Source organism: Astyanax mexicanus, chromosome 14 (genome assembly GCF_023375975.1).
Source record: "Astyanax mexicanus isolate ESR-SI-001 chromosome 14, AstMex3_surface, whole genome shotgun sequence".
Classification (NCBI taxonomy): Eukaryota; Metazoa; Chordata; class Actinopteri; order Characiformes; family Acestrorhamphidae; genus Astyanax; species Astyanax mexicanus.
This window is the reverse complement of record NC_064421.1, coordinates 17,426,097-17,448,888: the sequence shown is the minus strand read 5'-3', so window position 1 is coordinate 17,448,888 and position 22,792 is coordinate 17,426,097. Positions and strand designations below refer to the sequence as shown.

Below are 22,792 nucleotides of genomic sequence, written 5' to 3'. Positions count from 1 at the left end.
TGTCAAAAGCTGTGCACCTCAGTCCAGCACAGTTAGATATTTCCAGTTACAGCTGAATTTACGCTTTTAATCCCAAAAAAACGCTCATATTAAAACCTTTTAAAAAGCCATTTAAATGCCTGATTAAAGGGCCAATTACTGTTGCTTTGCTGTTTTCCTCGGGTTTTGAGTGCTCGGCGCTGACTCAGATCTTGATTGGTCCAGGCGTGTGGGGGGGTGTGGGGCTGTGGGGCTGGTGACATCATGGGCCCTGCATTTTTTAATATTGTGATATATATAGATATATATTTGCAATGTAAAAATTTCCGTGCATCCCTACACTGCAGTGACTAACAGTCAGAAAACAGGTTTCCTTTTTCTCTCAAAACAATACATTTTTATATTTTTATTAATTATATTTTTATTATTTCTCTCATTAGACATTACTATTACTTTTTATAAATGTACCATAAATATGTTTACTGTCAGAATTCTGAACCTTTAGTGATAAAATAAATCCTACAACACAGTTCAGTCCAACATGCAGCCTGCCTAGTTACAGTTTTTCTCAGTTGGTTTGGTAAATTTTTCAGATCAAAATAAAATTCTCAAAACAGTTCATTCAATCTCCACATTTCCGTATAACTTGTGCACTTCACAGTTGCATTTCTCATTCTTTTTCAACTTTTGCAAATGCATTTGTCATTCATGCAAATGGACCTGTACAATTTTCAGCAGTTTTTTTGCATTATCCATTGCTTATGTTGTGCTCATCAAAATGAGCATGCAAAAGTGCTGAACATGTTATCATAATCTCTCAGGCATAATTTTTACATTTCTATAAAACTTTGTTGGTAAAGTTGGTAAAATCCTGGTCTTACAATGGCTGAATCTGTTCGCCGGGTGCAGCCAAATATTGGAAGAACAACTGTGTCTCCGATCGTTCAAAAACATTGCAAGGGATCGCAAACATTGTCTGTCTTTCCTAAATTTCTGTCAATTTTTTGTCAGCAAATTGAAGTGCAAACAATACAGTAAAAGAATATTACTCAAAATGTTTAATTACAGTCCAATTTCTTGCTGTCAATCTCCCAAATACAATCATGATTAACTATATTTTGTGTATTTTGTGTAACACATACAGTTTTAATTGATATGATTCGAATAAAAAGTTGTTTCCATCAGAATATACTTATGCTGTTGCACTGTTGATAACATGACTAAGTATTTTGAGTGCCTCGTTCATTGGCAATGACACACATACTAGACATTCTGATGGCACTGACAAAGTGATTGAAATTAATATTTGCTTTTGAAGTAAAAACAAAGAATTGTGAGTGAGGTACGTGCTTTTGCAGGTATTTCATTGAGTTTTGCTGTTTGCACTAACTGTTTTGAGAAATGCACTTGTTGTGATGCCAATATAAATCATGATGTGAAAAATGTACCAAATCGACTAAGAAAAACTATAATAGTGACCCGCATACCAGAGACTGCAAGGGTAGCAGTGAGTGAGTTTTATTGCTTGGGGTGTGAACGCAGGGTTAGAGGTTTTATAACCTTCACATAACATACAAATAACATTCTGTGCCAATTTTTGGGTTCCTTCTAGAACCTTCAATGTATGTGGTGGTTCTTAAGCCTTTTAAAATGTTTCACAATGTTTCACAACCACACATCTTGTTTACACAAAAGGATTTCTCCAAAGAGTGGGCACTCATATTGGTTAGCCCATGACTCAATTCTATTACTAAAGCAATGCTTACAATTCGGCACCTTTAGTTTTCAAAGGAAATATTAATTTATATTTAATGTATCTCTCAGTGCATGTAAATTATGGCATGTTGGCTTTTGAAGAGCATGAGAAGCTCAGACCCTCATGTTTCTGTGTATTTGGCAGCGCCGTTTACAAGATGGAGCGGGAGCAGGAGGTAGAGCAAAAAAGGGACAGAACACGTTCTTTAAGGGCCCCCTTCGCTGAGCCTCCTCCAAAAGTATTTATTTTTTTACATTTTCGTTTTAATCTGACTGCACATTTGCTCGAGCACTTCTGTTTAGAGAAAAAAAGTGGTTAACCCTTCTGGTTTCCTGTTCTTGTTTTTTGTCTAGCCATCGAGACAGAGATCCCACCCCATTGGCCCAGGACTGCATATGCAGGTAGACTGCTCTCTTACGTGCTATACTGGCCACTGCTTATTAGTACATTCAGATAAACAGACCCCCACAGTGTGGTTCCTGTAGATTTCAATATTTTTCAGCCCTTTGGTAATTAAAAAACATGCATGATTAATCCCTAACCTTTATCTTTTTTTAATGTGAGTTAATCACATGACAGAGTTTACAGAGCCTACTGACATATTAGTGTATAAACACTGGTTTAGGAAGTAATATTTAGCATAACTAAAAAGCATTCAACATTATTTTATTGTATCTATATTATATCGCTAAATAAAACATCAATATGAACACTGTTTTATTTAGCGATATGATATAGATATCATAAAAAATCTAGATTTTTTTTTTACTAAAATTACTGAAATCCTCTTTTTCTCTCTCTCTCTCTCTCTCTCATTCTTGCACACACAAACCCACAAACACTTACACACAAACTCAGCTGATTGCACATTTCCTCTTACCAAGTTGTTAAAGGTAGAGTGTTGGAGCTACACTAGCATTTATTTCCTCCATTAAAGCTCTAACGTTGAACTCAGTAACTCAGTAAAACTACCCTGAGATACAGACACACAACATCACACTATTATATCTATCCCCTTCCCAAAAAACATGAAGTGTCAGTGTTTTGAATCATGATTAAATCACAGAATATTTTTATTAATTCCATTCTTCTTTAAAGTGATAGACCCTACTAATAAAAATAAACTTTCACAGAATTCTGTTCTGATACATTTTTTGATCAATTGATACACTAATGAATGACATCTGTAAACACAGAGCTATACAAAGTGTTTCTAATTAAATTTAAATAATGTTATAATGCTTTGTTTCAGTTAAACCTTCAAAACAATACAATCACCAAATGATCACAATGTTGCCTAATTTTGTATCGTTTTAAATATATTTTAAACATGTGATATATCACACTGCCCTAACTGCAAATGGCTAAGCAGTTTTGGAAGTACAGTGCTTATTACAGAGCTAATAGCAATCTGGAGAAGTGTATGATACACGTCTTGCTCAGGTCATTTTAGTATTTCCTGTGTGGTTTACATCTGCTGTGCACCACTGCATTTGTGCTTCTAGCAGTGAGTTTATGTAGTGCAAGTGTGTTTATGTGAGTTCACACCACAATAGCAGCCTATTGTATGGAATTCAACTACAATTTAACAAAGAACTAAAAGCATAAAAATCTTTAATAAACATGTTATATGTTGGTGTGAATGTCAACATAGACAACAGCTATTTTCTTGTGTGTGTGTATATGTATGTATGTGTATGGTGGGGGGCAATGCAATGCACATGTGTGTGTGTTAATGCTTTTGCTGCCGACTCCTCAGCTCCCCCCATATATGTGTGCCAGTTCGCCTGCCCTAGCTAGCCCACCAGGTTACCGATCAACTCCCATCTCCAACAGAACACTGACCCTGCCTCTGTCCCCGCGACGCAGCAGCATGGGGGTAAGAGTCTGTCTGCACAGAACAGCAACAGCCTAAACGTACAAAAGGCCAGCAAACCTACTGTGTGTTTCACTCATTTAAAACCTTTGAGATGAGTCTTGTTTGAGTGAAATGTAATGACTTTAACCCTTTAACAGTCACACAATATAACAAAATCACAATTGTGAAATATGTTTATCTGTAAAATTATGTTCCTGGATCCTTAATTAGCAGCTTTTTTTTCAGATGACCAGTTCAGAAAACAGACACACACCCAGTTGCACCCAGTTAGAGTAATTCAAGACTAATCAAGACTATTCAAGAATAACATAAACTTAATAATGATAGCATAAACATAAAAAATAATAATATGTTCAAAATTGGGGTAATTAGACCATGGGAAAAGTGAAGGTTTACATAAGACAGTAGATGTATGCTTTGCAATGAACCAATCAAACCACAGAATAAGTCATTAAATAATTGTCATGTAAAACCCAAACTTCAGCTTTTTTAACACATTGAGCCACAATATTAACACAGCTAGAAGTGTAACTGTGAAGTGTATTGTCGGCAGCTTGTGGTTGTCATTTTAAGGTCTTTTCTCATATTTCTGGTACCACAGTCTGATTTAAGACTTGAAGAATACTCAAATTAAAAAGATACATGGAATGAAAAACATGATAACTAAGCTTTTTTCATCAATTCCAAGTATGCCATTTACATGAATAATAAATAATTAGATCACTGCAGTAATCAGATTATACAATATTTTTTAACTGCATGTAAACACACTTAGTGTTATCCTTTTACAATATTGCCCTCCAATGTCTATAACCAATATGTTGGAGGAATAAGGCCAAACAGCCACAGACAGGTTTTGAAGCATACATTTTTATTGAAAAACATTGATTGCAAAAAAAGACCTAATATGCAGTTGCAGTGTCTGTTAAAGGGTTAAACTGATTGTGCTTTGTTCTTTTGTTTATGCCATTGGTTGCTTATTTCTTTTCTTCACCCAACCAAAAACATAGACTTTTGCCCTCTTAGAAATGCACTCCTTGGGTTGAAATCAGCTCACGTCCCCTGACTTAAATGCTGCTAGATTACATGTCTGCATGTCTTTTGCTTTTACAAGGAAAGGGACTTTATTGGTGAGCCATCCAGTAAAGAGGATGCTCAGCAGCTGTGGGATTTTGAGAAAATGTCAATTCAGGAGACTCTGAGGAGGCAGAAACAGGAGATGCTTGAGGACAATCAGTGGCGGGAGAAAGAAGAGAAGCAGCTGGTGAGTCATCAAATGAAACAGCTACTGTCAGGTCTGGGTTAGTGTTTACCATTGCTGAACAATAACTGACGCTAGATCAGTAAACGTTTGTGTCTGGTATCTGTACAAACTGCTAGATTGTATAAGTGAAATGTTAATAATGTTGATAATGTTCGTTAATTTAACTTCACATTATTACATTTATTCCTAATAGGATCCAGCGATTCCAGATGATGCAAAAGCGAAAACGGTAACATTTTACCTTTTATTTTAATTTCTAGATTTTTTTTTTTCAAGATTTTTTTAGTTAATTTTTCTCTTTCTCTTTTTTTTTTACTTTGTGTTTGCAACTGTAGCAGCCTGAAATGGAGACAGGCTATGGTAAGTTAACATTTAATTGACTTTATGTTAAAGAATAATCTTTGAATAAAAGCTACATTTAAACAATATTGAAAGGTATTAGTATTTGACATGCAAATGACATGCAAAAAGCCAGTGGACATGAACTAGTATTGTGTTCACCATGACTTTTGGCACATCCCATGGAAGCCAAAGAATTTTGTGTTGATTTGTTTGTGGTGTTGACTGTGGACAATTTTAGCCAGACTCCACCAGTCACAATCTTTACTACCTGGTGTGCTGTCCACTGTGGGTGGTAATGCCTGCTGTGACATATTCCCTGTTTACACATGACACAATGTGGCCTTACTAGAACCCCATTAATTCATATCGCCTTCCCCTGAGCACACTGGCCAGTGTTCAACCTCATTCACAGGATAACACCTCACAACTTATACAGGTGTGGGTGTTCCCAAGTCATCCAGTAAAGAAAAAACACACTATTGTCAATTTACATATTGCTGTTCCAAGACTTTTGGCATATTACTGTAAATAAATATATATACAACTGAATATAGTTTTTTAATAATTGGTAAAAATGTAATTAATCTGCAATGTTTTGATGACATCTATATTTTTATAATTGTCCAGGTGTTATCTTGAAAATCATGGTATTTTTAAAAATATTAAATGTAGGGTTGTCTTAACATTTTTCCCACAAGATTATTGCTTTTCTGTTCATTTTATTGTACACATAGTTTTAAAATGTTTATATTGTTATTTTTAAATGAAGATTCATGTGCACATTTGTTTAAATATGTTAATATGTCTTAATTTTTTTCACACGACAGTAGCTTAAAGTTCTGTGTGTAATTTGTTATGTACATGGCTACAGTCTAGAGTCTAAGTTATCTGTGATTCTAGTTTTATTACATTTTTCCAGCAATATGTAGCAATTTAACTATGTGCAAAGCTGTTACCTGAGCTTCCATAACACTTCTAAAATTTATTTTTCCACCGGGAGTCACAGTGTATCTCTCTCTCTCTCTCAGCTCAGTTTCGAAGTCCCCCGGAGAAGCCTCCCAGACTGACCGCGCAGGTAATTGCACTGTTAATCCAGCTAGCACGGTGGACGGCAGCATCGCCTGCAGAGCCCTTTGAAGCTGTCCTTTGAAAGTTTGTGAACGAGCAGCTGGCAACAATCAAAGCAGCAGGGTTTAACCCAGAGCTCTGTAACAACCTCTCTGTGAGCCTGGAGCTTCCAGTCTGCTGCTTCGCAAAGAAAATGCATAGGCAGAACATAGAGTGTGTTTACTGATTAACTTTAGATTGAGTTAAGAATCTTTCTTTTATCTTGGGTTTTAAGGCTCCACTGATTGAGTGGTAGTTAAGCATCACATTGAGTACATTCACATGCACTTCAATTTTTCAGCAGTATGATCAGCGTGTTTACATGAACACGGCCTGTTTTCTTACTCTGCTGTAGAGTATAAATGGACTAAGAAATACAATTACTAAACTTAAAAAAAAATAAAAAATATCGTATTTCACATTTGGATATTTATATCTTGATCCAGTCTAAGGAATGAGAAGAAAAAAGTGTGCTATTTACATGACTGACTACTTGATTTATTTAGATAACTGCAGAAATTAGTTTATCATAAGTTTCTAGTTCATGTAAATGCACTCACTGTTAACACTGCTGTTTCCTGTGGTTTACAGCCGGTCCCCACAGCAGAACTTGATCGCTCTGAGGATCAGGTGTATCATAATGTGATGGAGATGGTCAAAGTGGTGGTGAAGCTCAAGAACGATGTCAATACGCTTCCACCCTCTGAGTATGTCGGTGTGGTGAAGGTGAGAAGTGTTTGCTTAGAAAAAGCACAAATAAGCCAGACTGATGTTCAAAGCGAAGGCGTCAAAGATTCTCATAGAGTGTTGCAACAGTTACAGTACAAACATGTAGGCTGTACTTGCCATAACCATTTCACTCTCTGTTACCAGGCAGTGGGACTGACGCTGCGCAATCTGATTCACAGCGTAGATGAGGTCCTACCAAGCCTCCATGAGTCAATCAGGACTGAGGTAATCTGCTGCACAGAACATCAAGTGTTAACCTTAAATTAATGGTTTGGACAAAAATCTAATTTCAAAATGTGCATTAAAAAAAAAAAAAAATACTGGTCACAATGGAACAGGGCCATAGAATATTATAGTACTTCAGGAAAGACATTTATGAAATGTTCTTTGCAGAACCTTTTTTTCAAATTAAATACACTGTATGTCCAAGGGTCGTATTTAAGCAATCTGTAGATGAGCCTTCAACCATGCACCGTGCAGCGTGATTTAGAATACAAAATATAAAAAAATAAAAATACGAAAAAGGTAAAAATACGCCTTGCGCTGCTCGAAATGCACAAAAGGCATGTAATAATTCATATAATTAATCTTGAGTGTGTTTTTTTCAATCAGTTTGTCACTTGCCATTCCCTCCCTTTAAGAGTCAGGTGTGCTCTGACATTTGATATTTTAATGGCACAGCACTTCAGTGCTTTTCAGCAGAGGAAACAAATCTGCTTGTTCAGACTGTAAAGGTGCTCAAGCAGGTAATTTATGAAAACAGCAAAGTTATTTTATTTTTAGATTCTGTTTATTGTTGTTGTAAAAGTTGGGTTTGTGGTGTGGCAAGTCTGTGTGTGTGTAATTAGCAGGGGTGTATGCGTGTTGAGCGAGCTTGGCACATCTGCGTTGCCAAGATAGCAATGAACATCTGACATTTGACTGTTATCAAGGTTAAATCAATCAGTGGCACATTTGTGTTTTCCATTGCCAACATAGCAATATTGCGAGAAATGTACCTCAACACACATCACTTTCAGACCACCACGCCCATCAGTACAGATATATTTGTAAGCTCCTTTGCTATTTAAATGGTGCGGGCACTAGTTGTGAAAATAGCCTGTTCGCGGGGTGTAAGATAGGGCCCTAAATGTTTACAGACACCTCTTATAATGAATTCATTCAACTATTTTAAGATGCACCCATTGCTGACATTGCTAAATGCAATTCAATTCTCACAGCAAAGTAGTAGAAAGCTCTCTTGGAAAATTGAGAAAGTTACTCGAAACCAAAGTAGCATAAACTATATAATACCCTTGTAAATAAACAATAAATATTAGATATCCCAATATATTTGTCCATATAGAAAAGTTCTAAACCTGGAGTGGCCAATTCTGGTATAAAGCTTTCCATACCCCTTTAAATCTAATGTCACACGTTGGATGCAGGTAACGAGGGCCCTTAGGGTCTTTCTAATATTAGATCCAGGCCTGTCTATGATTGGGCAACCATGTTCTATATTAATGGAATTTTTTTGGCAAGTCTGCAAGTCAAGAGCTACTTAAAACTTCTTTAATCAATTAGCATGTTTGGTACACTGGACTAATTAATGTTAGCCACAAGTTAAGATTGTGCAATCTCACACACTTGCCTCCTGAGCAGGTATATACTGTATATGTACATCATATTTTTTGTTACTGTGGCTGTGTCTCACGTGTAAGAAATGCATGCCAGAATGGTTAATCTCTGTTTCCCCAAAAATGCCAGAATGGTTAATGTCTGTTTCCCCAAACCAATCAGTGCTACAGTTGTTGCCTTTGTGATTTGATTTGAGACCTTCTCCACTACACTGTCTTCTGATATAAGCATGAAGATTACTATACTACACTATAGCTTACTATATCCGGTTTTAGACACAGCTATCATGACAATATGTCATACAGGATCAGAAATATTTGTCGCATAGCTAAAAATAGATAAGAGTGTGTCATACAGTGTCATAAAACACATTACCAAATTGTTGTTACACCTTGACATGGTTTTAGAGATGTGTGTGATGGCGCTAGAGCATTATGTACAGTGCCAACTGATGGATGTCTCCCATACTCATTAGCATTATTAACCTTGTAGGAAAAGTGCAAAAACTTATGGAGTAATGTTTGAGCATTAAAAATATCCTGAGTGCTCAAATACATTTAGGATAAAGGGTAAATTGTGTTTATGACTTTTACAATAATTATGTTTTTTACTTATCATAGAATATATGGACATATCCTTATTAATTTTTGCTTTTTTATTGCTTATTGTGTTTATTGAGTGAGAAAAACCTTTAACATAAATGAGCCAGTAGGTTAACATTGTTTAAAAGCATTGGTTTTGTTTTATTATTTTTTATTATTATTATTTATTTATTATTATTGGTTCTTTTTTATGTAATATTTCATATATATTGTCTGAAATTTATTAGGAATTAAAAGCTTACTGCTTTATAAACAAATTGAATTTGCAGTATTGTGCTATTATATGATCATTATATTAGTGGCATAAAATGGTCTTAAAATGTCTAATATAATTTATTTCAAAACCTTCTGGGACAATAAAAAAACATTAAGCATTTTTCTGACAGGCCTTATTATGTTTTTTTTTTTTTGACAGACCGTTTATTTGAATCAAGTTGCCAGTAGAAAGCATCTGCTATGTATGTTTAGACAATACGGTATGCTGTACATTTGAGATGCAACAATAACCTGACACTTATTCTCCATTGTATTGATATTTTAGATTGAAGGCACTCAGAAGCTGCTGAATAAGGACATGGCAGAGTTGATCAGTAAGATGCGGCTGGCCCAGCAGAACGCCATCACCTCTCTGAAAGACGAGTGCAAGAAGCAGATGCTAGCAGCGGCTCACACCATGGCCATGGACTCTAAAAACCTTCTGGACGCCGTGGACCAGGCCCGCGTCCGAGCCAACGTTGCTAAACCTAAACCTGATTCTGAGGCGCAGTCGTAGAGCCATGCTATGACAACAAGCTGGTACAGGGTCTGTAGATTAGCCTTGTCTAAAGCATATCTCTTGCTAGATACCAGAACAAGATTTGAGCATATGGAACATTGTCTCTTACCATGTTGTGGTTCACCCTTACCTTATTTATGTTTAGAAATGAAAGCTGTGCTTTCTGTACCGAATCATTTTTATATATTGCCTTTTATTTTTATTTTCAAACCTAGATAACTGCTTATAGGTTTTTAAAGGTTTTTAGCACCTGAATGATATTGAGATGTTTTAGCACATTTAAGATGCCACTTCTACAGATTTACAGAAAATGTGCAGCATTTCTGAAAACAGTTTGATTGTCTTTTCTCAAAAACAAACAAAAAATATTTTAAATTAAAAAGTCAGTGTTATTTTTGTCTCTCTAACTATAAGTCTGATGTGTTTGTGTTGTATTTTAATGTGATATCTTGACGTTTGAGCCTGGATTCATTTCCTACCGGAAATCATTTTGAAATGATTCTGGGCCCATGACAAGCAATTAAATATTGCTTCTTCGACCGTACAGACCTGTGCAAGCGGGCCACATACACTCAGCTTTGACCTTTCAAACAAAAGAGACTGCTGCACTGATAACCAGCAGAGGGAGCGTTACACAACACAAGAGTTATCTCAAATGTCTCTCCATCAGGGAAAGCTCTGGATGAGTTACTGTAATATTCTTTATTTTTAAAAAGAGTAAAACCAGCAACACTTAATGACTGAAGATTTCTACACTTTATTTACAACTAGTGCATTTCTTCTTGTTGGCCTTTATCAGGGTATGAACAGTTTTTTTTTCATATGTTTTAAATGGTAATTATTTCTTTTTTGATGATATACCATACAGCAAGCATGGGCAACAGGGAATGGAGTCTAACACAGGTTTCTGATTGCTCTGCTTTAACAGACCTACTAAACCTGGCAAGTAACAGGTGAGTCGATTCAGGAGTGCTGAGCAGGAAAAGCTAAAAACTGCGGGAATTCGTCCCTCCAGGACCAGAATTGTATGCGATTTTCAGCCAACATTGGAAATAAACAAAATTGGCTTATTTGGATGTGTTATTACAACAGTTTTACGATGAACGTGGCTGAAGCCCCTCCTCCCAGTCTAACAATCTATAAACACATCTAACTTGCTTTCATGTTCACAACAAGATTGGCTTCCAAGGACAAGCAGAAACCTCCTGAACTCCAGTCCAAATTTAATTTTTCATATATTGTTTCTCAAAGAAACCTTATATAGATGTCTTTTTGCATTTAAGAGACATTAAAAATCCCAACAACAATGAACAATTCCATTCCTTGGTCCAATCTAACCTTGATGAAGGCCTGCAAGATGATATTTGCTTACAAATTTGGTTACAAATTGAAAAAAGGGAAATTATCCACATTTTTTGCTTTTATTTAACTCTGTAATGATTAACTTCCTGATTTTGTTGGAGGCTTTCTACTGGATTGTGGAGCATTGCTGTGAGGAGTGTTGATTGTAATTCAGCAACAAGAGCACCCACCGTTAGTGAGGTCAGGATGTTGGATGATCACCACTCCACCTCACCATCCCCAACTCCCACACTCATCTCAAAGGTATCAAATGGAGCACCATCATTCCAGAGAACACAATTCCAGTGCACCACAGCTCAATGCTAGGGGGGTTATAGTCCTCTTACAAACACCTGGCATTAAGCATGGTGCTAATACACTTAAATGTATCTATTCCAGATAAACTATTAATTTGGTAAAACTTCTTTGTAGGGCCTAGACAAGCTGCCAAGTGTGTGCATTTGCTCATCTGTGTTAATAGTGAGTGCAACTTAATGTAGCTGAATACATTCATTAAAAGGGGTGTCCACAAACAATTTGATACATAGGGGCAGATTTCCCAACAGAGATTAGGCCTGAAATTTGATTTTTAATTGAAAGGAAAATATAGGACTAGGCTTAATCCATGTCTGGGAAACCAACTCACAGTGTATCATCAATCCCTGGAATTAAAACATCACTTAGGAAGCATGTTCCTAATTAAATCAAAGCAACAACCTCGGCCTGATTCAGTTTTGATTATGGAAGCAGATCATTTTCAGTCACAGTTCTTTAATCTCCTCTTTTACATGAGCACTGTACTAAAATAATGATCAGACGAATGACTGTACATCTGTTCCGTTTATTTTAAGAGATCATATTTTTCTAAAATGATGGAATGCGCCGTGATTGCAACTTAATTACACAACCCACATAAAATCTGAAGCTTTGCTTCTTCAGTGGCTCTTCAAAACTTTGCGGCCATGAAAGAAGGAGGACTTTTGACCTGCTGGGTAATTGCTGTTGAGAGTAAAAAGGCGTCTCTGACTCATTTAATAGTAGGATAAAGTGGAAATTGAACTGAACTGGTCCCAGTCAGGGTCACATATCCCTCGCCTCTTTCATAAAGGTTAATTTTGCATATTACGTCGGCCGGGGCTGGCTTTATATGCATGTGGAAGTGAATGGGCTCGGATGGCAGAATGATAGCAGGAAATGTCAGTGCATTTGTCGAGAGGTGACGAGTGTTTCTCACACAGGACTGATGGGTGAAGTCACGGCTGAGAAGATCTGAACTATTGTGACAATGAACTGTGACCCCAGGTAATCCCTGAGTGAACTGATATGCTCTCACCCACACACATTACATCACCAACACTGTACCCAAGACACCTCAGTGCAGGAAAGGTCTGGGCAGCAAGGCTGCTATTAAAATTCATAGCCATTTAACCCTGTGTAGGTGCCGAGACCAAAAGCACTAAGGACACCTGTCCTTTCATTTAAAAAGTATAATTTCCTGCTGGTTTCTCTAGGGGAGGTCCTGGGTCCATCACACTTACTTTCCAGTTACTCTGGAGCTTGATGTCTGTATCTGTAAGCCCAGGGCAAACCGCTAGATCATCCCTGAGAGCCAGGGAGGCAGGAAGAGGCCAACTGTCCCCAGCAGGCATACAATGATGAACATCCAAAGGAAGATACGGTCAATCACCATCGCGACGTATTTCCAGTCCTCCTTGACCTATGACAGAACAAAAACACAAAAAATAATCCCACTTGGTAAGATAACATGGTCAGCATGACAGATAATAAAAAGGAAGAGATTAGGTAGAAAAGAAGTTTTGTATGTTACTCATTTTAAGTAATTTCCAGAGCTAATGCTTCTTTTGACAATTACACCACTGAGTTGTAAATACATTCAAATTCCAAAGGAAGAAAATTCTAAATCTATGAGTTTATTTACCTGCACGTAATGCAATAATGTGATTATTTAATTAATATGATTAAGAAGCTGTATTTTAGCTCAGTAATATTATTTCTCAGTGCGTGTACATTTTTAATCTGCATATTCTCAGATTTCTCTGTCTGAGCATCTGCAAAAATAGACCCTGGTACCGGAAATAAGAGATCTGTGCTCATGTAAACTGTGTTTTCCTATTGGCTGTTTATCCTTGGTTTCAGTGCAGAAGAGAGCATGCAACCACAGACTTGGGTAACATTTGTAATTGTAAACACTTGGCTGTAGTAAATCATTGGAAGCTCAAATCATTGGAAACTAACATTTAGGTTTCACTCACTGAGAAATCTGCATCTTCTGCACGCAGGTGATCAGCGATGTACTGCACCCCCTCCAGGGCCTGCATGACACTGTGAGAGAAGGGCAGTCTGGGCTCGGGTTCCAGATTGCTGAGATTGACTGGCCGTGAATTGAGGTTGATCCTGTGTCCTAGCTGCTGCAGGTCGTACAAGCTCTGAAGCAGGGGCTCAGACTCAGACAGGTGTAGAGACGTAGCTGTAGGGAAGGAGAAACTAGCTGGAATACCCATTCCTGCTCTACCATTACTATCCTGATACCTTCCAATGTCCACATCTGTCTCCTGCTGCAGCCAGCTGCTCCTGGAGGTGCTGAGGTTGGACGTTTGGTTTGGAACTTGCTTCTTCTCTTGTGCATTAAGCAGCAGCCGCCGACGTGTCTGGTCAGGAGCTGGACGCTTCATGAAGAGCCAACGGGGGATGAAGCCCAAGAATATGGACTGAACCCAGCCTGGCATCTTGTGGGTGCTTGGAGAGCGATGGTGGACGTTTAACACAAACACAGTGATGACAATGGAGAGTGTGACAAAGATCATGGTGAAGAGAAGATACTCGCCAATGAGTGGGATGACCAGTGAGGTGGAAGGGATGATCTCTGTGATGAGCAGGAGGAAGACAGTCAGTGATAGGAGGACAGAGATGCACAGTGTGATCTTCTCGCCACAGTCTGAGGGCAGGTAGAACACCAGCACGGTCAGGCAGGAGATGAGCAGGCAGGGGATGATGAGGTTGATAGTGTAGAAGAGCGGAAGACGGCGAATGATAAAGAAGTAGGTGATGTCTGGGTAGATTTCATGGCAGCAGTCATATTTTTTCGTGTTATATGTCCCCACAGCGTTGACAATAGCCCATTCCCCACTCTCCCAATAGTCCTTCAGATCCACAGTGTTCTCAATGCGCTCCAGGTCAATCTTGGCTTTGTCGTAGGTCCAAGAGCCAAATTTCATCTTGCAGTTCTGCTGATCAAAGGGGAAGAACGTGACATCAATGCTGCAGGAGCTCTTGTAGATGGCTGGAGGCACCCAGAGCACCTTCCCAGTGTGGAACAGGTGGGCTTTGGTCATGTGGGTCACAGCAAACTCACCATCTGCACTGAGAGAAGAAATCACATTAGAGGAAATTAGAGGCAATGCGCCCGAGGTAACACTGCACCTTCAATTATAAGCAATTGCTGGTCCTCTCTATCCTAGATTAGAAACCCAAAAATAAATTTATGCAGTGTGAAATCCCAAAATATAACCATGCAAATCAAGCAATTCACTTATAAAAGGCTCTCTGTTATAAAAAGGAATAAAATATAGCATCTCTTTGATCTGTTTGGTGTTAATTTCACCATGCTCCAGGCAAGATACACTGTGGTTGATGCTATTATTATTTCCAACTTTTCTACAGGAAAGATTCTCATTTTTCTTCAGGAGTCTGACGTAAGAGCACATCAATTTTCCTTTTGTTATCATGAGAGCAGATATGCCTTACAGATAAAGGCAGTGGCTCCTCAAATAGACATGTCATTTAATTTTTCATTAGGAGCTTGAGATGTGCGTAGTTGCTGTAATATCTACAAAAGTGTTTAACATCTTACTTTATGGCATGTCTGTTTGATTTCACATATTAACCTTCAACAAAGGCACCAGATGACAAAACAGATACAAGTTGTGAGATGATATCCACTCGCAGGCCCATACCAATTAAAACCATTATGATATGACTATCATTCTACTATCATCCACTATCATTCATTAAATATTGGACTTTTATATCTGCAGCAAATAAATGTGGGGTATTGGCTAAATAAAAGCATGGCACACAATACAAAAATATCTACAAAAAAATAGAGGCTATTTTTTTTCAGGAACATTGATGCTCTCTGGTAAAATCCTTTCACCACAATATGTCACACACAATGTCATTTTTCAGCTTTTTAAAGGATAAAAATAACACTCACTTATTATACAGGACAATGTCAGGCACCCAGATCAGCTCAGATGGCACCCTAATGGATGTTACATTGTCATAATCAGAGGGTTTCCAGCGTAATTTATAGTCATTCCACTCCTACAGGGGTTCACGAGAAAAGAAGGGGTTAAAGCCACACTTCAGCTAATGGGTTTGAAAAAATGTACAATACTGTATTTGTAAAATGGATGTAATCTAAGCTTTCATATAAGTCACACAAAAACCTGTATCTCTAAAATTACAGTTATATAGGAAATGCAATGAATTTCAATAGACATCCAATGGAAGTCAACATACAATGATTTTCCCTTTATTTAAGTCATTTTGGAGCATTGGTCTGATCTTGATAGAATTTTTACAACATCTGTGACATTCAATTCACGCCACTAATGAAAAATAAAATGCAGAGTTTTGACTTATTTCCATACATCATACTTGTAGTTTTGAGTATATCTTAAAAAACCGGAAAATACTATGGAGTCACATGTGAGGTGTACAACCTGCTTAAGCCATACATTGGTCGTCATCATTTGATTCTTCTCATCCTGCCGAGAAATGACAAAAGACAGAGTTTATATCAGTCAAGAATGTCATTACAATAAAATTATGAATCATACTAAGATCATACAATTCTTAAGCCAAAGGAAAACCTTAATATTAATTTATTTCTTTAATATGTTATAACCTACTCTTTCTTAGCTCAGTAACTTACTAAATTTACAGCACAGGTTTTAAATAATCACACTTGAGTTTATAAAAAGAATACATTTTACAGCAACATTTGTTTTTGAGTCACTATCTGGTCTACTTCAATTTACACATATAATTGTGCAATAAATGAGTATAAGTAACTCATTAATACTGATTAATAATTATAACATATGGGGGCATTTTCACTATATTAGAAATACTCTACACAGCAAATGTATCAGTGTTAAATCAACATCGCTAATGTTAAATTATAAATGTGAGGGTTGAATTCTAACACACTCTATGTTAATTTTTCAACATTTTTGTAGGCAAAAAACAAAACAAAAAAAAAAACATACCACATCAATCAGCTGGGCTATTGAGAGGCCAAACTTGACAATTACGACATCAGTGATGTTGCGCACAGGCCTGGACCACTTATTATAGCCACTAAAGAGCTTTTTAAACAGCTGGTCTTCAGCATGGGCATGGGTCCAATCACCTGGAAAAAGAGTAAATCAATCCTTAGCCTGTTTACAATGGTACCTAACAAAAACTCATTGATTGCCAAGCAATAAAAATAACTGCATAGCGCCCCCTGGTGGAGAACTGTCTCAGAACCTTTTTGACCTTAATAATGCTTTACATACTTACAAACAGATATTTCTAACATGGTTATTTTAGGAACCTCAAGTGGTTGTTCTTTAGCATTCTTAAAATTTTAAATAATATTTTTTAAATGATCAAAAAATATTTGGCGTTAAATATCAGATATCAGACAGGCTTTATATCCATGACTGAAGTCTCAACTTTCTTTTTAATTCATGCAGAGAGAAACCTTACAACAGTTTACATTTAAAGCAGCAGTCCTTATTTCATTTTTAATTACACACAATAGTATTTGTCAGTGGGAAAGGTACAAAATATTATAATAAAGGACATTTAAAAACAAGGTGTCTAGTAGGTCCCAGGTTGTTTTTCAGCTATTTTTTACAGCATTTTCTATTTACCTGAGCAACCTCAGCACTGCTAATGGCACTTACACAATAGCTGCTCATTCACACATTGTTAAACCAAAGAAACACGTAATTAGAACTGATGAGAGCTGGAAGCTAAAAAAGAGAGACAGAGTTCTCACTAAAATCCCTAGATTTATCTGCTCTGAAGTTTTAAAAGTATTAAAAGTAGTTTTAAAAGTATGATTAAGAATGCGTTGTCCAAAGTCTAACGGACTGTCACTTTAAGTTAAAAATAAAGTGTAATGTGAAATTTCACTAGATCTACTGTGTACATCTCTGTTTTAGACCCTAAACTGGTTTGCAAGCAGAATTCAGTAAATTGCATTATCATAACTGTGTAACAGCATGGAAAGACTATAGTTTAGGTGCAAATATTAGTCTCAAATAGTATAATGTGCTTTTTGTATCTGCAGCATAGTTGTTTAAATTTCATACAATATTTTAAGGTTACAAATTACAAATCTCTCTATTACAAATAGAAAGGAATGTTAACCTGCACTTTAAAAATACCTTCTGTACACATTATATAGTTTTTTTTCATGTGATTGTGGGTTTTTTCCATGTCCATAGTACTGATTGATGAAGTTAAATGATTCTTTTAAATAACACATTTTTTTCAAAATATTTTTTTAAATATGTTTTATTGAAGAGTTACAAATATCAAGCTATTTAAACATAATAAATAAAAGAAACCTCCATATTATTGGCTTTTCAAGGGACTGAAACACTTGATGCATGTCCAGTAATTAATATTATTAATTGCACCCAATATTTATAATATTGACTTTGATCTAAGATGAGGAAAAGCTGTCCACACTGTTGTGGTAAAATATTATGGTAAATAAAATAATTTAAGAAAGGCTAAATATATTTTAAACAAAGTTTTCACACAATTTTTATACAATGCCTGTAAATTTTCAGTAAGATTGTTGACCCTGTCCTGCAGCTTGCCATGACAGGGTGGACGCATGTGTTACAGAAAATAAAAAGCCAAAATAAAAAAGTAATTAAAGTGAGAAAATATGATTTCTGTGGAGTTTTCTCTGGAGTTTGATAAATATGACACATAGAAAATACGTTTTTATTTTTGTAAGTTATGATACGTCAAAAAGCACAGTATTATAATAATAATCCTTATATATAAATATGTTAAATACTGTTCTCTTACCAGCCTCGCAAAAACAAACACAGCAGAGAAAAGAAGTCTTCATTAAGACCAGTATTAGATCTCGTCCCATATCCTTATGTATGGAAAACGCCAGGGTCCAGTGGGAAGCAATGAAGAATATCCTGATTTAAATGGTGTAGCTCATCTTTAGCTGGAGTTAGTTGGAGTGTTGCTGGCTGGTGTTGGTCAGTGTGAGTGAGCGCTCTGAGTCTCGGCTGCTGCTGGTGCGGGTTTGGAATCAGTCTGGTCCCACTGGGAATTCTGGACCAATAGAGAAGGAGCGCGTCTCCATGTGCTGGTTGTGATTCATGGGCTGGATCATCAGCTTTCTGTTTAGCGGTATTTCCTTTATTCACCCGTATTCAGGCGAACCCTACTGTAGTAGGAGAGCTGATGATGAATGTTACCCAATCAGAAAATAGGAGGCTGGATACTATAGGCTGAGGGACGATGGGGCGGGGCATGTCTTATTGTGGGTGGGATAAAAAAAATTCTGATGTTGAACCTGTTTGATACCGTGATCTTCCACCAAAGCAATGAAGTCTTATATATACATATTTAAAACTATACTAGGTGAGGAGGCACTATTTCTGGTATACAGCTTTTGGAAGAGACCACTTCAGTTTCTGAATTAGTTTCTCTGATTTTGCTATTTATAGGTATATGTTCGAGTAAAATGAACATTGTTTTATTCTATAAACTACAGACAACATTTCTCCCAAATTCCAAATAAAAATATTGTAATTTAGAGGAAAATAACAGAGCTTTCAGACCTTAAATAATGTTAAATAAAATCTATATTTGGTGGAATAATCCTGATTTTTAATCACAGGTTTCATGCATCTTGGCATGTTCTCCTCCCTCAGTCTTACACGCTGCTTTTGGATAACTTTATGCCTTTACTCCTGGTGCAAACATTCAAACAGATTAGCTTGATTTGATGGTTTGTGATCATCCTTCTTTCTCTTGATTATATTTCAGAGGTTTTCAATCAAAGAAACTCATCATTTTTAAGAGGTGTCTTATTTTTTCCAGACTTGTATGGTTGAGCGTTACTTATAGCCTTCTATGAAATTCAAATTCAAATTTAATCATTAGCTGTTAAAAAAATAATAATAATAATCTGACTGAATTTAGCTGGCTTATTAGTTACGGTAATCATAATAAGATCCTTGCACGACTACTTAATAGTAGTGATACTTTTGCACACCAGGGGGCAATGGGCAATGAGTGATTTAATAATATTAGGCAGAAATTTAACAGTATGTTCTTTATGGAGATGTGTTGAATTAACACATTTTTTGTGCACTAGATTGTGGTGGTTGGTTGACTGGACTGGTTGTCAGAACTTTTTAGGCTTTAGGTTTAGGTTTAGGTTTTAGGCCCAACCTCACAGCTTACAGGACTTAAACCATAAAACACCAAAAACATAGATAATTTTTTTAATACAATTTTTGTACAACTGGTGTCGCAAAGCTGGTAGCAGGATACAGAATCATTTAAAAATATAAACATAAAAACCCCAGTGAGCCATAGTGGCAAAAAAAGCTCCATTAAAGCTGAAGAAAGAAACCCTGTGAGGAACCAAGACTCATATATAGGGGGGGCACTCCTCCTCTGGTCAGACTACCTATAAATTAGTGATACAAAATCATTATACATCCATATAGGTCTAATGAGTTATGGATCTGACCTAATGATTTAAGGATCTGCAGTTAATAATGTTGTGACTGATTAGTGTACATATTTTTTAGCTGCTCTGAGTCACAATGGCACAGTTTTTAAATATATATATATATATATATATATATATATATATATATATATATATATATATATATATATATATATATATATATATATTTAAAATATATTTTATATATAGTGAAATTCATGGGTTAAATAGGTTTAATGTATAAGAAACAATATTATCTTATTGATTTGTTAATAATGTATATTGTTGCACTGTAATGTTTTAATAATGTTTCTTTAAAAGTTGGCTCAGCCATAAACTGGACTCTTTGGCACATTTTTTCCATGTTCTCTTACAAGTACTTTTGACACATTTGTAGTTTTTTTTAATTAAACGTGTCTCCTTCCGTTTCTCAGATATAAATTCACACCATATTTCTCAGTATTTAACTGTTGGCCTCACTCAACAGCCAAAGTAACACAATGCAAACAAGTACATACATTTCCACTATTCCTCTTATTTTACAGCTATTTGTATTTGAGTCACTTTTATAATGATGTATAATCATGCTTTAAATAATGATAAACATGTTGTTGTACTCTATGACAATAACAAATATGGTTAAGATTTTGTTTTTTCAAAAATATACCACATAGATCTGATGAGTGACTTAAAAGCCAAACTTGACAATCAAGACATTAGTAATGTTATGCACAGGCCTGGACCACTTAATATAGCCACTAAGGATTTTTTTTAAACAGTGGGTGTTCAGCATGGGCATGCTATTACCTGAAAGGACTAAATAAATAAAAAGCTTATTTACACTCGTGTCTATCGAGACATTCACATTCACCAAGCTATTTGAGTTTATATCGACCATGGGGGAGAATTGTCAAAAAAATATTTTCTGTATAGAACCTGAGCACTTTCTTTTTTGAAGGGTTTATATAAAGAACTCTTACATTGGAAAAGAACCAATACATTATGTGACGTTCTTAAATCAAATGTTGATCCCATTCACAAACCAATCTTCTATGGCATCACTCAATATTTCTTTGCCAACCTTTTGGCATTACTAATAAATAAGCTATTATTTGTCATAATATTTTTCATTTGATATCAGCTATCGAACAGGTTATAGTCATGTAGCCCACTCTTACTATAAATTTTCTGTTTAACTTCTGCTAGATAAACACTGCGTGCAAGTATACAGGTTGGATTAAAACTGTGTAATCATTTATAAACAGCTCACATCTTTAACAAATGGGGCTTTAGGAAACCACAAAATCCAGTAGGCATAAAAATGTGGGCATGTGAAAGCTAATAAATAGGCTGAATTTATATTAGACATGTAATGTTAACATTGTGGCTCATTGATGTACATATTTTCAAACGATAAAAAAAATACATGCATGGTCCATATATTTTGACTGTGTCCAATAAAAAAAATCTTTTAAGAATATGTGCATTAGGCCATGGAGTCAGTCATGGATTAAATAATTTGAATATATAACATTATTCGTTTCTCACATCTACTCTCATTAGTGTTATCTTGTTATAATGTTAATAGTGTTTCTTCACAAGTTGGCCTGTTTTTTTGTTTTTTTATCGATACTTTCCCGGACTCCTTGACACATTCTGTTCCATGTTCAATTTTGTTTCTTCACATCTTAGACTGAGAAAATTAACTTTTATTAAATGTGTCTCACACTGTTTGTCAGATATGAATTCACACCGCATTTTCCGTTGGTATGGCCCACCCCCCCCCCCCCCAAGCCCCCTTCCTTTTTGTGATGCTCATGAGACATGTTAGACTTTTTTTGTCATACTTACATTTTTCAGATTATCGAACATTTTATATCAGACAAAGATAATCTGAGTAAATACAAAAATTTCATTCATTTTCATTATTATTTAATTTATTTAGGGAAAATTATTTTTATTTTTTGGAAAGCAATTTCACTAGCCACAACCAGGCCTGATTACTGCCAGACCTGTAAAATTAAGAAACAATTTCAAGAGAACCTGTCTGACACCATAAAACAAAATAAAAAAAATCTCAAAAGCAACACATTATGCCCAGATCTGAAGAAATTCAAAAACAATGTTGTTGACATCTATCAGTCTGCAAACAGTTACAAAGCCTTAGGTTGCTTTTCTGCTTCAGGACCTGGACAACTTGCTGTGTGGAATGGATTTTAATGAAAAAATGAATGATCAGTTTGTGATCAGTTTGAAATTAATATTAAGCACACCAGCATTTTCACCTCTGAATGAATCTACAGAGAAGAGTGGGCTAAAAAATTCCTCCACAGAGATGTAAAAGACAGTTATCACAAATGCTACATTGCAGTTTTTTTTTTCATTTTCATCATACTTAACATATTTCCATGCAATGCCATATGTCAGTATCTCTGTAGTGTAAGTTATTGTGTGTACTATTTTATTTTATTTTATTATTCTACGTGTTGTATGTATTGTTCTCTGCACACTAGTGGGAACCTGAACCCAAGTTTTTCTCTCACATGTACACCTGTACTCTGTGATGTGACAATAACAATCTTGAATCTTATCATTTAAAACTGC

The 22,792-nt window shown here is 36.0% G+C and overlaps 2 protein-coding genes across 4 annotated transcripts in view; one reads left to right on the top strand and one right to left on the bottom strand.

Annotated features, from left to right (window-relative positions):
- Window positions 1–10,463, top strand: part of ptk2ba (protein tyrosine kinase 2 beta, a) — a 34,354-nt gene extending 23,891 nt beyond the window's left edge. Inside the window, exons 22-31 of one of the 3 annotated variants that reach the window (XM_007252023.4) lie at window positions 1,880–1,973; window positions 2,089–2,136; window positions 3,495–3,614; window positions 4,729–4,878; window positions 5,072–5,107; window positions 5,214–5,238; window positions 6,249–6,295; window positions 6,919–7,053; window positions 7,201–7,281; window positions 9,817–10,463. In XM_007252023.4, coding sequence (XP_007252085.2) covers window positions 1,880–1,973; window positions 2,089–2,136; window positions 3,495–3,614; window positions 4,729–4,878; window positions 5,072–5,107; window positions 5,214–5,238; window positions 6,249–6,295; window positions 6,919–7,053; window positions 7,201–7,281; window positions 9,817–10,047 — 967 coding nt within the window. In that variant the 3' untranslated portion in view covers window positions 10,048–10,463. The remainder of the gene's footprint in view (window positions 1–1,879; window positions 1,974–2,088; window positions 2,137–3,494; window positions 3,615–4,728; window positions 4,879–5,071; window positions 5,108–5,213; window positions 5,239–6,248; window positions 6,296–6,918; window positions 7,054–7,200; window positions 7,282–9,816) is intronic. The other 2 variants (XM_007252024.4, XM_007252025.4) reach the window with 2 other exon arrangements.
- A 324-nt stretch (window positions 10,464–10,787) lies between these two features.
- On the bottom strand, window positions 10,788–18,845 carry chrna2a (cholinergic receptor, nicotinic, alpha 2a (neuronal)). The gene is made up of 6 exons (XM_007252026.4): window positions 18,514–18,845; window positions 16,686–16,828; window positions 16,137–16,181; window positions 15,626–15,735; window positions 13,665–14,772; window positions 10,788–13,108 (listed from the first exon to the last, which is right to left on the bottom strand). Exons 1-6 carry the CDS (start codon window positions 18,581–18,583, stop codon window positions 12,983–12,985), a joined length of 1,602 nt encoding a protein of 533 aa, XP_007252088.1. The 5' UTR covers window positions 18,584–18,845; the 3' UTR covers window positions 10,788–12,982.
- Between the last annotated feature and the right edge of the window lie 3,947 nt (window positions 18,846–22,792).